Below are 15,753 nucleotides of genomic sequence, written 5' to 3'. Positions count from 1 at the left end.
ACAACCTTAGGCTTGTACTTTTGCTGGTATAAATCAGTGTCTTTCTGACACTTGTTTAAAAATTCTTTTGGGAAATATTTTCCAAAGCACAAAAGACAGACAAGTATTTAATTCCATAGAAGAAAGATGTTGCCATTCCTAATGTGTGTCTTTGAAACAAATCCCTTTACTTTCAGACACTTTCTATATCACAAATGAAAATGTCACACTAACGTACCAGAGGCAGCACTATGTCATCAGTTATAGCACTAGGAAGCTGCTGTTGACAAACAGAGTTGTTCTTGAAATATTCTAAGGCATGCAGAATCTGATTCTTCAAATCTGTAAATCTGTTTTTTTCTTTGTAAAGCATAACATGAAACAGATTAACTTTTAAAATAAGGATTAAGGAAGTTAATTTTGGTATTAATATTTGTATTTGTTTCAAGCAATGAATGTTTTAGCAGAGTAACAACAATTCTAAAACAGCAGAGCAGTGATTTTCTTTTCAGCTTTTTATATCCTTAAATCAAAAATCAGCAGTAAGCATTTTGACAAATCCTGGTACTGTAGACAACTCTACAGACCTCACTGGTGGAAAGAAATCAACACGAGACTATACAAATACGTTAGTACCTAAAATATTTGATCTGCTATGTTTGCCGATAGTCTGCAATGCAATCTGCACTCAGCTTTGGTGTTGATGTAAGATTAGTAAAAAAAAAGAAAAAAAAGAAAAGAATCACCAAAGATTTCCTCTCTTTGGCTGTGGTTAGTGGAACTTGAAAGTGTACTTGAAAATGTTCTGCACCTAGCAGTGGATTTGCAGCAGGAGGCTTCTGGTTTTAAATATAGGGCTTCAACAGTAGTTTGTCCAGGTCTTGATTCCTGAGCACATTAAAGTATCGTCTATTGCTCTGCGCCTGCCAGTGCATCCATTGATAGTACAGAAAGTTAAGCGCACTCTTAGACCTAGGAGGATGCTGAGCTACTTAGTGAACCACATGCCCAGTTCCACTGTTGACAAAACAATTGCAAAATTCTGAGACAGATCCTAACCTCAGTTTTATCCACATAGCTCTAATTCTAACGGATTCTAATCCATTAACAATTGCTCTAAGAATACATAGGTTTGTAAAGCGAAAGAAATCCTTGCTACAGGAAATCTACCTCTATTTCTTACAGTCTGAAAATCTAGCAGTATTTTAATATTGAATTTACCCCTCATAGCTAGGTCATTCCATATGGTGCCACAGAGAAAATCTTCCTCATTCTAACGATGAGACAAGCAAACCTAAACCCACTTTTCTGCTTGATGTAAGCCTTGTTTAATTATTATTTCACCTAGACATCTATAAGTTATAAAGTATTTACACAGAGTAAATAACACCATATTTCTGTGAGCATTCCCAAATGAAACTGAAATTGTTAAAAAGGGAATGAATAGAAATGGATTTGTAATATTAATTTCAATATTAACAAGTTCATGTAACATTCATTTTTACTAATAAAAAGTGTTAACAACAAAATAAGGTTCAGATAGCTGTAGAGAGTTTCAAGACTTTTTTTTCTAGTCTGTGAAGAGTTGTCTTATCAATACTGCAAGCCTTTGACACTAAGGAATAACAGCAGTTCAATTCAGGTTAATTAGTCTCTAATTACAGAATATCACTACTGCTTATGTCTTCCAATTATTTGTTCCGTGACTCTGAAGATGGTACTGTATAATTTGTAAGCAACGTGAAGGATGATGGACAGGGGATATCTTTGTACTGTATCACAGCTGTTAAATTCCTATACCTCCAATTAATATATTATCACTTCAAAAAAAGTTGTTAATTACTTACTAACTTGCTAAGATTTGAACAGAAATAGTACTCTGTTATTTAAAACCATGGATGCTTATTCTTCTGAGCTTCTCAAATTAAGGCTACCTATACAGAGCACAAGCATATCTAGACAAATGCCAGCTCTGCCTCAGACTGTAACTGGATATACAATTAGATATCTTTTTATAACCTAGCTGCCTGTGCAGCTGCATACGTACAAATAGAATTCAGAGGACTGGGGTGAGCTTGTGACAGACAAAAAAAAATCCAGTCCCTATCCACTATTTGAATTCTACAGCACACATCGATCACATTTCTGGTCAAGCTTATTAATACGGTTCTGTTTAGGAATGGTATGTTTGGGAATTAAACAATTTCCATACAGGATAGGCAAGAAAAAGAGAGCAGCATGACCATTTTTTTTCTTCACTCCAGAGAGCAGCTGTTTGCTCTTCTCAGTCTACAGTTGAATCAGTGTAAAATTACAGAGTAAAGAATGAAGTAAAGCTGAAGGTCTCCTTTATATTTCTGGGGCCATAATAATTACAGATCTCATGGCTGGGGGGTTCCTATGACCCAAAAGCAATTTCTAAAAGCGTTTCAAGTTCTTCCACTCCACGGCATCCAAAGGAAAAGAGAGGCCAGTTCAGACTACAGTTGCTCCACAACTAATGAACTTTCTCCACATAACCCACTGCACTAAAATGAAAGTCAATTTACTTGGGACTTCCAAAACTGCTACAAATTACATCAAGAAAAATGCTTATGTTTCATACTGTTAGGCTTAGGACTCATATCCAAAGCATCTGAAGGCAATGTTTTCTGTGGGATTTCATAATGCAGTGAAACAACCTGGAATTTATACTGGCATGCCCAAGTGAGCCTGCTGGATTTCAATGGATTTGTATTTGTATAACAGATATCTGGTTCAATGGGCTTCCTTTTGCTCTCAGAAACCTAAAAGTCAAAGAATGATTGAGGTGAGAAGACACCTCAGGAAGGTGTCTGGTCCATCCACACTGCTTGAAACAAGTTCAACTAAAGCAGTTCTCAGCTTCATGTCCAGCCAGGTTTTTAATATATCTAAAGATGGAGACTCAACTTTTCTTAACAACTTGTTTGACCACAATCACAGTAGAAAGGGTTCTTTTTTAATGTTTAAACAGAATTTCCTGTATTTCAGTTTGAGCTTATTGCCTGTCATCCTTCCACTGGACACAGATGGTTATGCCATGCAAAGATGCCATGAGAGTAATCAAGTAACATATTCCATTTTAGGCCAAAATGACTGATCAGGGAGCAGATAGACTAAGCACACTAATTACATTTCCTGGAGAACATCCTCCTGAAGAGAAGATGGCCGAGGGAACTGTTCAAATGCACAATTTTAGTATTTCTCTTCCTCAGAAGTATCACATACAAGTCACTTTACATTTATTATTGTTTTTTTCTACTATAGGAAGCTTATTATTGCAAGCAGAATGAGCACTAAAATAAAGTTAAAGAAAATTTCATAAGCTTAAATATAACTCCTGTTTAAATTGTTAAAGAGAACCCTAAAGGGAGTTTGACACACTGCAATCTTCAGGCTGAGAAATGTAGCAGCATCAAATACGGTGAAATCCTGAACGCGTGTATAAAGTAATGGGAATTGTTTCACAATTAATAATTTATCTGCATTTACTTGTTTTCATTGATGGACAAGCAAATGAACATGAACAGCACTTAGGGTCAAATTTACTTTGCACACTGTTCAACTTTTTCAGTGCCAAGGGATTACTCCCAGGTTACTGCAGCACAGGCAAAATGGAAATAGGCACTTAATTACTGATGTATCAAGGTCTGTAGCTTATTTCAGCTGTGGATATAACTATAAACCAATCCTGAAGTCATATGCTTTAACAACAGATGACAGACACTTTTGTCTCTGTCTGCTGGTGCGCTACCTTCGCATTTGGAGCAACTGCAGAAGTAATGACAGAAAGATATTTCTGCCTATCTGTCTTTTGCTCAGTCTTGCCCTAGACAAAAATGTAAAGCCTACCCAGATGGCTGAAGGCACAGCTCTGATGAAGCACTCGACATGTTCCTATAACCTCTGCTCTCCCTGGCAGCAAAAACTTTATGCCAGTGTCTGTCAGGAGAAATTCTCAGCTGTCCCTTTAGGGCAGAGTTCCAGCTACTTCATGTTGAGGTTTAACCGAGTAGAAAATGAGCATCCACAATATTCCATGAATATTCTATCACACAAACATTTAAATTACTTTCTTTAACCTCAAATGCAAGTCCACCTATTTATAGTCTCTCCAGACCAAAAGAAACAAAACAAGTCCTAATATCTAACAGCATTAATTAAATCTAAATTAAAGAAATCAGACTATGAAGAGCAGTTCACAAAGTGCTGATTTCCCACTTTGCATGCAGCTGGGAGTTCATGCATGGGGCACGTCTGACTTTTCTTAAGGGCTTCTACTACCGCAGGTGCAACAGTGTTTAAACCTGAGGAATGAAACCGTTTCCTGATGGGACTTATATTATTATAGCAGCGCCCACTAGTGACCCCAAAGCGAAGGACCTTCTTGTCCTTTTTTGCAATCCGAATTATCTTGGCTGTGTGGCTTCTTGCAGTAAAACATAAACTCAGCAAAGGGAAGTCTTTGATTTAGTCTTTGTTTTTTATCAGAGAAAGGGCAACACTTTCTTTAAGGTTTCTTCTTTGCTGCGTAAAATTTTGTGATTTTGAAGCCTGTTTGTTCATAGTGTCTAAATCTTCAGGCAGATTTAAATAATAAAAATAAAATGTCAGATTACTGAATCACAGAACAGCGCTGTGATGGAATGAGGAATTATGGTCAAAACCAGAAAAGCACTTGGGAATATGCTCAGCACATGAAGAATTCTATTGGTCAAACATCTGAAAAGACATCTAAAGTTTAAGGTCTCTTTAAAGGATTTTCAGGATAAGAGCAATCACAAAAAAAAATAGGCCCCTAAAATGAATTGATTTGCAGTGAAAAATTTTACTTACACATTATGTCTGCATAGCTTCCAGCCAAGTACCTGCTAATTAAATGCTTTCCAGGCATTCATTTACGGCATATACCACAATTAATTCAATGCTGTCAGATGAGAGATAATGCAATGATCCATAGGACATGGATCAAATCAGTATATCCCAACCTAGGTTTCATCGTCAAAGAAGACAAAACCTTAGCAAGCAGCAACTGGATTACTGGTTCAGAATCAGTCCTACTTATCTCACAGTGATGATCTTTAGACAGCAAAAGATGGAACTGCCTTAGAAAAACAGTTACATGAGAGAGACTTCTCAGCTCATCTCAAGGGGACCGAAGTCAGGAAAATGTGTACCTTCAGGACGCTAAGCCTTTGCTCAGTTCTGCTGGCAATTGGCATTGCAAACTCTAAGCATTGGGTTCAAACTATTCTGGCAATCCTTCTCCCCATGCCATGGAGAGGTTCTTTGCAGGAGGTCCCATGCATCCATTCCTTGGAGGTAATTCACTTTGTTCACAGAAAATCTGATGCACAAAAATGGTCCTTAGCTGAAAATCATGAAATATGAGCACACTGTTCTGGTTTGAGAGTCCTACTGATGTTTAAATTTTCTATTCACCAAAATACACACACACACACACACACACACACAAAGAATTTAAAAGATCAAACAGCCATTAGTCACTGCATTATCAGTTCTGTGAATTCCAGTGGGCATTGGATCATGCCCTTTGACGAAATAGCCTTATAAAACAGGAGAGACTATGAAGCAGTCTTCTGTAATTCCACTTAGAAACAGGAGAAACTTAAGCAGTGCAGAAGAATTTTAATGATTTGGCCAGAACAGCCACTGAAAATAACAGACTGATGTGCTGAACTCATGCCTTCATAGATAATAAGAACAGAATGTTATAATTAGGTGCAAGATCCTTAGAAATCCCAGAAACTTCTTCCCTATATTATGCCCACACACGCTTTCTGGTTGATAAAACAATTTTGGGTTTAATATGCAGGTGCTTAACTTCCCAGCAAAGCTTGCAATTCCGCTAAATTTATATACTACTTACTGCTGCTGTTACCAAAAACCTGGCATACCCTATAGCGCAGGAACTAAAAGCTCTGATGTGATCTCAGCTGTAATCCTAGACATTTTATTAATTAACAAAACTATGATCTGAACAAAATGAATGATCTGGAGGAGGTGATCAAGAGAAACCAATAGTAGTTCCAAAAACCAACCCATTTTCTTGCAAGTCACAACAAGAGTGGTGCTACAAGGGCATTCCGATACGACCGCTATGCCAAAAAAAGCCTTACACATGTTAGCAAATAAAATGACAAAGAACCAGTGTAGAGACCCCTAAAACACTCTCTGATCATTTGAAATAATCATTAACCCTGGAATCCCTGATCATATATCGTAAATATTAGTATGCAGGTAAAGAATTTGAGAGTTCACAAAATATTAGTATGGGATAGAAATGTTTAGGAATACAGTAATAAAAAAATAATCATAGAGAATGAAGAGCCTTGGAGTTAACTCCTTCATGTATCTTTCCTTTCAGGATTGTTTAGAGCAGTGTGTTTTCAAGACGATCTTCCAACACTCTGATTCCAAGATGATCCCCCCACTCTCAGTGATAGAAGAAGGAAACATCCAGCCTTTCCCTACACCCAGTCACCTTCATTGCCCCCAGAAAGCCCTTCTGGAGGAGGAGATGGAATGAAATGGGGGTGTCGAGGTGGTGGAGCCCTGCATCTCGGGATAGCGCTGACTACGGGCATCGGGCTGTGGGCAGTGGGCAGCAGGAAGCGGCATAGTGGGCAGGGGGCACCCGGCAGCGGGCAGGGGGAAGACAAGCAACGGGCAGCAGTGGGGCGAGCAGGGTGGACAGCGGACAGCAGCAGGTCGGGTATGGGGCAGCGGGCAGCCGGCAGCCGGCAGCCGTGGGGAGGGGAGCGGCGGGCGAGCGCTGTCCCTGGTGCTGAGCACCGCCGGCCGCCAACGATCGCCTCCTGGTCAAGCTTAGGGAAGGGAAAATAAAAACCGAACCTCAAAATAACCCAGTGGTGAAAATTGCCGTGGTGGTCACATCTGCCACGCAGGACCACGTTCTTTACAAGTAAATTCAATACCTGGAGCTGGGTCTTAGAGGAAACTACTGGACAAGGTTAACTCCCAGCATTGCTACCTGAGCTGCTACAACTCAGTGGCTGTGCATACAGACGTGTACCTATGCACACACACTGGTTCTTAGGTCCCTGTCTCCCTGCTTGGCTAGTGGTATTGCTGTCCTTCTGAGCTCCTAATGAATCATTTCTGCACGTGGAGACGTTAGCTCCAATTATTAAACAAGGAACAGACGGGACTCGCCAAGCACAGCCAAAGTGATTTGTCCCAAGGTCACACAGAAAAGTCTATGGCTGAGCTAAGCCTGGCTGTGTCTGGAAAACAAATACATTCCCACTTCCATTATCTCTTCCTGCCAAAACAGATCCCCACTAGTGAACATAAGGGCTATATCACACACACCAACAAGCCCAGGTATTGCAGCCCCCTGGTCTCTCTCAGCCCCACACATATGCTATTCTTGGGGAGGGATCAGTGCCTGCTGCCCTCCAGTGCTCCGACCAGTTGGCTTGCTGGTCCCCCAAGAGCTCCACTTGTCCTCCGGCAAGTAGGGCACAGGACAAAAGCAGGAGGGAGGGAGGGAGGGGAAAGAGTTCATCCCACATCCACAGGGTTTCTGTCTGCAACCCAGGGCACATAAATCCTCTTTCCCACCCCACAGCATTACCTCGTCGGTGGCAGCAATTGCTTCTTCCTACAGTGGTGGCAAAGCAGTTCTTTCAGTGGCAATAATCAAGAAGGGTAGGCACCTCCTATTTTCAGCCACAGCAGAGATAGCATTCCTCACACAGACCTTCTGGAGCTGAATAATCCTCAAATGCCTCTGCAAAGATCACCAGCAGGTGAGCCCAGCTCGGCTAGCGTTGTCACTCCTCCAGCTATGGGCACATCCTCTTTTCTTCTGATCACAGGCAAATGCTGAGGACCGAGTATCCTACCCCCTCAAATGCGTGCACACACACGCGCCACGCAACACGCTGCTCTCTCAGCAGCGCCCAAGTCTCATTTGCAAGAGGCGTGAATGGTCCCTGGATTTAAGAGGGGGGTGGGGGGAGGTGGGAGGGGGAGAAGGCGTTAGGAGGAGGAATAAACAAACAAACGATGAAACAACAGATGGGTCTTTGCTCTCTGCCACCACAGTCTTTGGTCTTCCTAAATACTTGCTGCAGCTTGACCCACCTGCTTAAACACCTCTGCCCCTCCTCTACGCACGGCAGCAACCTCTCTGCGTCTATAAGGGGCTAACCCTGCATTCTGCCCTGCAACAAAATCTCTCCAGATGATCTGAAGGTTGCAAAGTACCCCTGTAACTGACACCTCCCTCCTGCGCTACCCTCCAGCAAGTAAGAAAGCAGTATCATCTGAATAAAATGATTAAGAAAAGGCGGGGGGCGGGAGAGTGGGGGGAAGCGATAGATGCTTCAGGAGGGTCTGTTTAAACCCGAGTCTTGGGGCAGAGTTTACCCCTGCGGACCGGCAGCCCCTTGCAAACGGCCGGAGTTTGCCTCCCACCACGGGCGCGCAGCTGCTGCGGGCAGGGGCTGCTGGCTCGGGGGCCCTTTGCACCGGGAGAGCGCTGGTCTTCAGAGCAACTTTTAGTGCCACCAAGTGGCATAGAACCCTCCAGGAACCCAAGCCGCCTGCCAGCCCCGGGCACTGCCTGCTGCTCCTTGGCAAGCGGAGAGAGGGGGATGCAACAGCAGAGACCACCCTCCCTACACGCACACAGCCAGCGGTATCGAGCCAAAGGAGGGACTGTTTGTCCCTGGAAGGACAGGCTGCCCTCTCCAGATCTCACCCCTTCCTTTGGCTACAGGGCGGCAGCACCGGGTACCAGCAGAGAGGAAGAGCGATGCCTGCGCCAAGGGCAGCCCGGCGGGACGTGTCCTCTGCCCCATCCCCGCCTGTCCCCAGCAAACACCTCCCGTCCTGCCGTGCTCTCTCCCGCCCTCCCCCTGTTCCCTGCCTTTCCCTACCAGCCCGCTGGCTCCGCAGCCAGCATCCCCGGACCGTTTCTGCAGTCGCACGGGTTTGCCCATCAGCTCCGTGCCCTCTGGCCCTTCGCATCCCCACCCTCCATTAACAGAGGTAGCACCTCTCTGCCCTGATAACTACCTGCTCCCCACATCTATCTTTCCTTCCCGAAGCCAGCCGAGGTTTTACCTTCTCCTCTGGCATCCCTGCATCCTCTCAAAGCTCCCTCCCTCCCTCTCTCCTCCTCCCTCTCTCGGTTCAGCCCTACACATCCAGCTCCTGCTCTCAGCAGCACTCAGCCCTGAGCAAGGGCCCCCGGCACAGGGCCGGGTACCACCTCTCTGAACGTGGGATGAGGGAGTTCTGGGGAGTGGGCACACATATGCGGGTGGGAAGTGTCCTGTGTAGCCTGAGCCCTGACAAACTCAACACCTCCCCGCACTCCTACTGCAGCAGCAACAACAACAAACAACCAGGAACCATCGCAACACAATGCCAGCAGGAGATCATCTCTTTATTCAAAGCTATTCTTAGTAAATAAATAAATAAAGGGGAATAAATTAAATAAATAATAAAGCAAAATGCCATTTAAGTTAAGAGCTGATCTGGCATTTAAAAGGCTGCTGGGTCTGACCATTTACCAATCTGTGTTTGCAGGCAGGATTAGCTCGTGCATCCATTTTTGAGAATTAGAAGCCTTTCTCTGCTGCTGCTTCATGGCTTGGCACTCCCTGCTGGTCCCCCCCTCTTTTTGTTGCTGCTTAAAATATTATCTCCTTTTTCCTAAGCAACTACTGAATGACCCAAATCCTGGCCACTACTTGATGTGGCTTCCCCAGGGTGACTGCACTGCCTCATCCAACCTGCATCATGTCCTGCTCCACATCCCTACCCATCTGAGGTAACAATGATAAAGTTGTTGGGGAACAGCAGAAGAGGGACTGTCTTGCTACAGCTCCGTTCATGCTCCTAATCCCCTGTGATCCTTTTACTGTTGTTTCTCTTCCACCAGATGACCAGCTTGACTGCTCCTTTCATCCCAAAGGATAAAGGATAGGGATCCCATACATCCTTACCAGGTGTTGGAGCATGGCCTCTTTCTCCTTTACATCCTCCTTTGGTCCCAGCCTGGAGCTGGCTGGAAGTCCATCAGCTGGTACCTGCTTCACAGCCTTCCCCAGCTCTCCTGGCTCCTTCAGTTGCTGAAGCCCTGGCAGAGGCCAGTCCTTAAAACAGAGGACATTGTTAGTGTATTTGCATGTGGCTCTGTTTCTTACTTTTACTCAGCTCCCAGAGTCTATGTGCTGGTGCTTGGAGGGATGGAGGTACATTATGTGAGAGGACAGAGACCACTGGTTACCAGGGGCTTCCCCATTCCCGTCACTGCCCTGGTGGGGAGATGGGTAAGGAGCATCCTTCATCTTCCTTCCCAAACTTGTGCTCCTCTCAGACATTCTCTTTTCCATAACCATAAGCTGTGAGACTATTAGAAGGTCAGAAGGCTGGAGACAGAGAAAATAGGGGAAAGATATTGTAGAGAAAGCACAAATCAGAAGGAAGACAGAAGGGATGGGTCTGTAGGAGGGAAAGGTGAGACCGAAAGCAAAGTGGTATTACCATGCACAGGGGAAGGAAGCAATGTCAGAGGGATCTGGGGAGAATGAAGCCCCATTGCTCTGCTGGGCTGTCACAGCAGTTCTCTGCCTTCTCCAGGGATAAGGAAGTCAGAAAGCAGCCACCTCCCATTAACAACAGCGACAGCCAGATGGCTGTCAGGATGGTGAGTGATTGACAGCGGATGAGGAAGATGGTCCCCACACAAGCAGGACACACAGAGTTCTGTGGATGCAGCCCAATGAATGCAGAGCAGCTCTGACACACACATCCGCAAGGACTCCACCGTGAATCAGAGCCCAGAGTCAGAGTTCACTGTGCCAGATGTTTGGAGCAGCTGGACCAAAGATTAAAGGTGGCAAACAGAATGCAGAGGGATGGCCATGGCACTTACATTCCTAATGCCTCTTATTGACCTTTATAACAAGGTCCCAATAAATACATATATATATAAAAGGCTCTTTTCTTTTTTGTTCTTTCACCCTCTTTCTCTCCTCCCCTTTTCCCATCATTCACAACCATTTTACAGAAGCAATAAAATTAGTCACTGTCTTCTCAGCTGATGCTAGAATATTTTTTCCCTACCAGGAAATTTCCTCTCTTATTTTGACACTATTTTAAAGGTAAATAAAAGGAAAGCTTCCAGGATCTGAATCAGGAGATGCAATGACTACACTTTATAATCCCACTATTGGTAACACTTATTGCTCCTGTGGCAGTAGCACCTATAGATAATAACACACTGGGCAGGGCTGAACATGTTCTGAATCTCTGCACTCTGAGGAGCTTGTGCATGCAGAAAATTGCAGGGGTAAAAAGAGTTTGAATAAGTCTCCAGGTATAATCAATATCTCCAAAGAGCATGCTAACTACTCTACCATTCTAAGACTAAAATAAAAAGGCTGAGTGAGCACTAATTTGGGTTTTCTTCAGTTCCAGAATGAATAAACCCTGTGGGACACAAGCATTACAATCAAAGACAGGGTAATATTGTATTGGCCAAGACGTTCCAAGTGCCTGTTTTCTTACAAAGTAATCTGCAAGACCAGCTCAAAAAAACCCCGACATACATATACAATATTTAGACCCTACTAGACGAGATGGAGCAGGTGGAGCCAGAGGGGAACAATCTATCATGCTTACACTTAATGACATAATTAAAATCAGGACAATTATTCTTTCTTCCCAAGCAAGTATCCTTGGTGTGTAACAGCAAGTCTGTTACACAGAAGGAGACTAAAAAGGTGCAAAGTATGCTATACAACACATTTTGGAAGAAAATAGTAGCCTGTCAGGGTATAATAAAGGTGCTACTCTTAAAATCCTCAGTTGGTGTTGTCTTTTCAACCTTGAGAAACACAAGGGTCTGAATTTATGTGTCTATCCTTTAGAGATTTATGTATAAACTTAATGTTCTCTTCAGAGTGAATACAGGGAAATTGTCTTTTGTAGGGTGAAATTAATTGCATCTATCTTAAAGAGGCATTAAGTTCTGCCCACATCTCTTCATAGACTACAGAGTATAACTAATCCTCATAGGAATATGTATATCATACCAATGTGCTTTTAAGGAATTTATGACTAATTTTTGACTCTTGGTTGTGCATAGATGTAAAGGCGGCACTGAAATGCCAAAGGCTTCCAAGATTGTTGTAGCTCTGTGCAAGGAAGTGACCCAGCTCTTAGTAGCTGAGAAAACTCAGAAATGCCAAACTGAAACTAGCTGTGAAACTCCTTGAACACTGTACAGTCCCTGGGTAAGGATTAGAGGATTTAGATTTAGAATCTATGACTGGAAGTGGCTGTAAGCTGCTGTTTAGTCTGGCTCATCGGTGGAAAACAGAACATGAGAGGGGAAGACAGAATACACAGCTCTGGGTAGGACACTAGCAAGAAGAGTACAAAAGGGGAACATAAATTCATATATATCTATGGAGATTTTTTGTGAGTAATGGGGTGCATCAGGTGTAGCTAAAAGACTGTAGAACACAGATGCTCTCAGATTTGCCCCTCCTCCCCGCCCCCCCCCCCCCAAAAGGACATTTAAACCATTTTGCAGAGTACCTGAATAAATAACTGTCACAAAATGGTTAATTTGCTCCAGGGAATTGTTCTATGTGCCCTCCCTGTAAATTGTTCTTTGCACTTTACCAAGAGTGAATTTCATGCATAAAGAGGCTACACTTGCAAAAATAGGTAAGCAGCATTACAACTCGGATTCATATTGGGAGTATTCAAAGCCAGTAATTCCAACAGAGGAAATTTGACTTATATTTTGCCTTTATGAATTATGAAGGTACTATTCTTATTAATCAAGGTCACAATGATGTTATTTCAATTGTCATAAGGCTTTTCAATTTTCTAAAATTGATAAAAAAGTGGCATCTATGTTATTTCTACTTGCTCCCTCTGTTATTTCCAATATCTTTATATATGTATGTATTTTATGTTCAGCTACCTTCTCCTACACAATTCCCATCACTGTTTTCCACCAAAGAATTCCAGCACACTTGACAAGAGACTCAAAATGGATGTGTGAGGATGTTAATTAAATGCAATCAGCATGCACACATTGAAAGGAGTGTTTGGGGTATAGACAGACCTCCCTCCTGAAATCCATAGAAATGCACATGACTCTACATTAAAAAAATTAAGCTTCTCAAGAAAATCCATGCATTCCTAAGACTGTTTTATTCTGTGCCACAGAAAGTGGTTTGGTGTTCTCATATCACTCAAAATTTGACACTGGTGCTCCTATTTCTATTCAGTGAGTTCCAATCTGAGTGGGGGAGTGCTTCAAATGAAGGCTGAAAGAATGAAACCTCCAATTATGCTGCTGTGTGATGTACTATCTTGTCTCTGCAGTGCGAGTAGAGTATTGACAGGGTGAAACTTAACTAGTAGGCTCCTCTTGGGATTTGAACTCATCCCTGCTTATGCCTGCACCCCAGACTGGCATCTGCTGCTGAACAGCAGGGTGGTGAGGGATGTGATGGGAATGGGAGTGTTAATTGTTGTGAAGTCCACAAATGTCCCCAGAATGAGATCAGGTAAGTGCCACTGTTACTGAGTCATCTGAACAAAAGGCAGAGATGTTCCTGGCTCTGAAGCAGATTCTTCCATGGGAACTTTACTCATTCCAGGATCCAAACCTTGCTCTAATGAGCAATGTTAATATCAGAGGTATAAAACTTGTGCTGCTATGAAGTGTCTCTAGACCCTTCTCTCCTCCAGGCTGAACAAGCCCAACTCTCCCAGCCTCTCTTTATAGCAGAGGTGCTCCAGCCTTTGGATCATCTTTGTGTCCCTTCCCTGGATGCATTCCAAAAGGTTCACATCCCTCTTGTGCTGGGGGCCCCAAAGGTGAATGCAGTGTTCCATGTGGGGCCTCACCAGAGTGGAGTAGAAGGGGAGAATCACCTTCCTTGACCTCCTGGTCACATTTCTTTTGATGCAGCCCAGGATACGGCTGGCTTCCTGGGCTGCGAGCGCTTGATGCTGGGTCATGTTGAACTTCTTATTAATCAACTGTATTTGTTCTTGGGATTGCCCTGACCCAGGTGCAGGACCTTGCACTTCGCCTTGTTGAACTTCATGAGTTTCACGCTGGCCCACCTCTCAAGTCTGTTCTGGTCCCTCTAGATCCCATCCCTTCCATCCAGTTTCAAGTGAACCACACAGCTTGGTGTCACTGGCAAACTTGGTGCACTCTATCTCACTGTCCATGACACTGACAAAGATGTTAACCAACACTGGTCCCATTACCAACCCCTGAGGAGCACCACTCATCACTGGTCTCTGCTTAGAGAAGGAAGTTGTCATCAACACATTCCAGGAACCCCCAGATTACTTATGCCCTGCTATGTTGTCTGTCCAGCAGAGTTGGGCGGCTGAAGTCCCTCACAAAGAACCTCATGTGAACATGAGGTTGCTCCTATCTGTCTATAGAGGGCCTCATCTGCTCGGTCTTCCTGGTCAGGCATAGAAGCAAACAGGACAGCCTATAAACATGACGAATTTCACCTGAACAAAACTCTGTCCTCAAAATGAAAGTGGCAAATCTACACACTAGTAACTCTACCAGCTAAAATATGCCAGTAAATACACTGTTATTTCCAGCTATTCCTGGCCAGCCGATTCCTCCTGCTGACACCGTGATCTGATTTCTTTCCCTCCATGAACAAAGGAGGTTGGCAAAAGGCTGGAAAATACACAGCACAGAACAACCTTGCTCCAGCAGTAGCACAGACTTGGATCAGCACGGGTGTGGTTGGCAGTCCACCTACCACAGAAGGTGACTTGGAGCCAGCTCTGTATCCTTTTGTTTGCAGCTCTTTTTGTGCAAAATGTCAGCTGGGAAGAAGAACATGTAAAAGTGGAAGGGATCATAAACACGAAATAATTTCAGTCCATCTCCTTCCTTTGGGACAGCAAAAAAGAGAGAAAAAGAGAACTAAGGCCAGCAGTAACCAAAAAGTGCTATGTTTGGTATATAGCTTTAAATTAAAATAGCTAATATTGCTTTCCTAGGTAAACAATTGCTGTAGTTACCATAGAAACAATGAGTGGGCAAAAAAGTCTTTGTATTTTGAAGATGCCTACTTTTTGAGACCCAACAATGAGAATGGCAATTATTCACAAATATACAGTTTCTGTGAAATTAAGTTTTTACATGGCCTGTTGAAGAAACAGGTGCACCACATTTTTTTATTGGCACAATTTCAGGTGCTGAGACAGCCATTGAAATGTTTTTTTCTTCATTCCAGAAATGGAAGAGGTTGATGAAGAAACTAAGTAGATCAATTACTTTGAACTATAGCTACATACCAAATGTAGTTCCCTTCATTTACATATTGCTCTCTTTTCCCCTTAAGTAAATCTTTCTACACAAACACCCAAAAAGTTTGCTCTGATAAACTGCATGTTTCTTACAACAGCCAACTTTTCCTTATAAAAAGTATAGTGTTTCTTTTTTCTTTTGACTACCAAAGACTACTAAAAGGAAATCAAACAAAAAGAAAAGCAGTTTGCTTGCTAGATGCTATATGACACTTGATGTCTAAGGTTGCCTGATTAAGACAAAACCACAGCTGAACAGTCATATTCTGCTAATACTCAGGAATTCCCCAGTCTCTCTTCTAGTTTCTTCATGCAAGGTCAAAAGGGTTGTGCTATGGTGGTGTGCTGGCTGAATAATCTCATTGCTGAAGG

The 15,753-nt window shown here is 43.2% G+C and overlaps 2 protein-coding genes across 5 annotated transcripts in view; both read right to left on the bottom strand.

The window, feature by feature from the left end:
• LOC130593681 (metabotropic glutamate receptor 5) overlaps window positions 1-9,138 on the bottom strand; it is a 255,284-nt gene extending 246,146 nt beyond the window's left edge. For 3 of the 4 annotated variants that reach the window (XM_057399023.1, XM_057399025.1, XM_057399026.1), the window contains exons 1-2: window positions 9,118-9,138; window positions 7,622-7,982 (exon numbers count right to left, since the gene is read on the bottom strand). The gene's annotated coding sequence lies outside the window, so the exon portion shown is untranslated. Of the gene's footprint in view, window positions 1-7,621; window positions 8,253-9,117 lie in introns of those variants that run through there. The other variant, XM_057399024.1, reaches the window with a different exon arrangement.
• The window catches only part of LOC130593674 (metabotropic glutamate receptor 5-like), a 254,570-nt gene extending 244,267 nt beyond the window's left edge, over window positions 1-10,303 (bottom strand). The window contains exons 1-5 of the mRNA XM_057399013.1: window positions 10,289-10,303; window positions 10,005-10,154; window positions 8,396-8,623; window positions 6,506-6,848; window positions 218-339 (exon numbers count right to left, since the gene is read on the bottom strand). Coding sequence (XP_057254996.1) covers window positions 218-339; window positions 6,506-6,848; window positions 8,396-8,623; window positions 10,005-10,154; window positions 10,289-10,303 — 858 coding nt within the window. The remainder of the gene's footprint in view (window positions 1-217; window positions 340-6,505; window positions 6,849-8,395; window positions 8,624-10,004; window positions 10,155-10,288) is intronic.
• Window positions 10,304-15,753: the final 5,450 nt, after the last annotated feature.

Source organism: Pezoporus wallicus, unplaced genomic scaffold (genome assembly GCF_028554395.1).
Source record: "Pezoporus wallicus isolate ANWC-B61680 ecotype Strahan unplaced genomic scaffold, APGP_CSIRO_Pwel_v1 contig_3876, whole genome shotgun sequence".
In the NCBI taxonomy this organism is placed as follows: Eukaryota; Metazoa; Chordata; class Aves; order Psittaciformes; family Psittacidae; genus Pezoporus; species Pezoporus wallicus.
The sequence above is the reverse complement of the archived record's forward strand: the minus strand, read 5'-3'. Positions and strand labels throughout refer to the sequence as shown.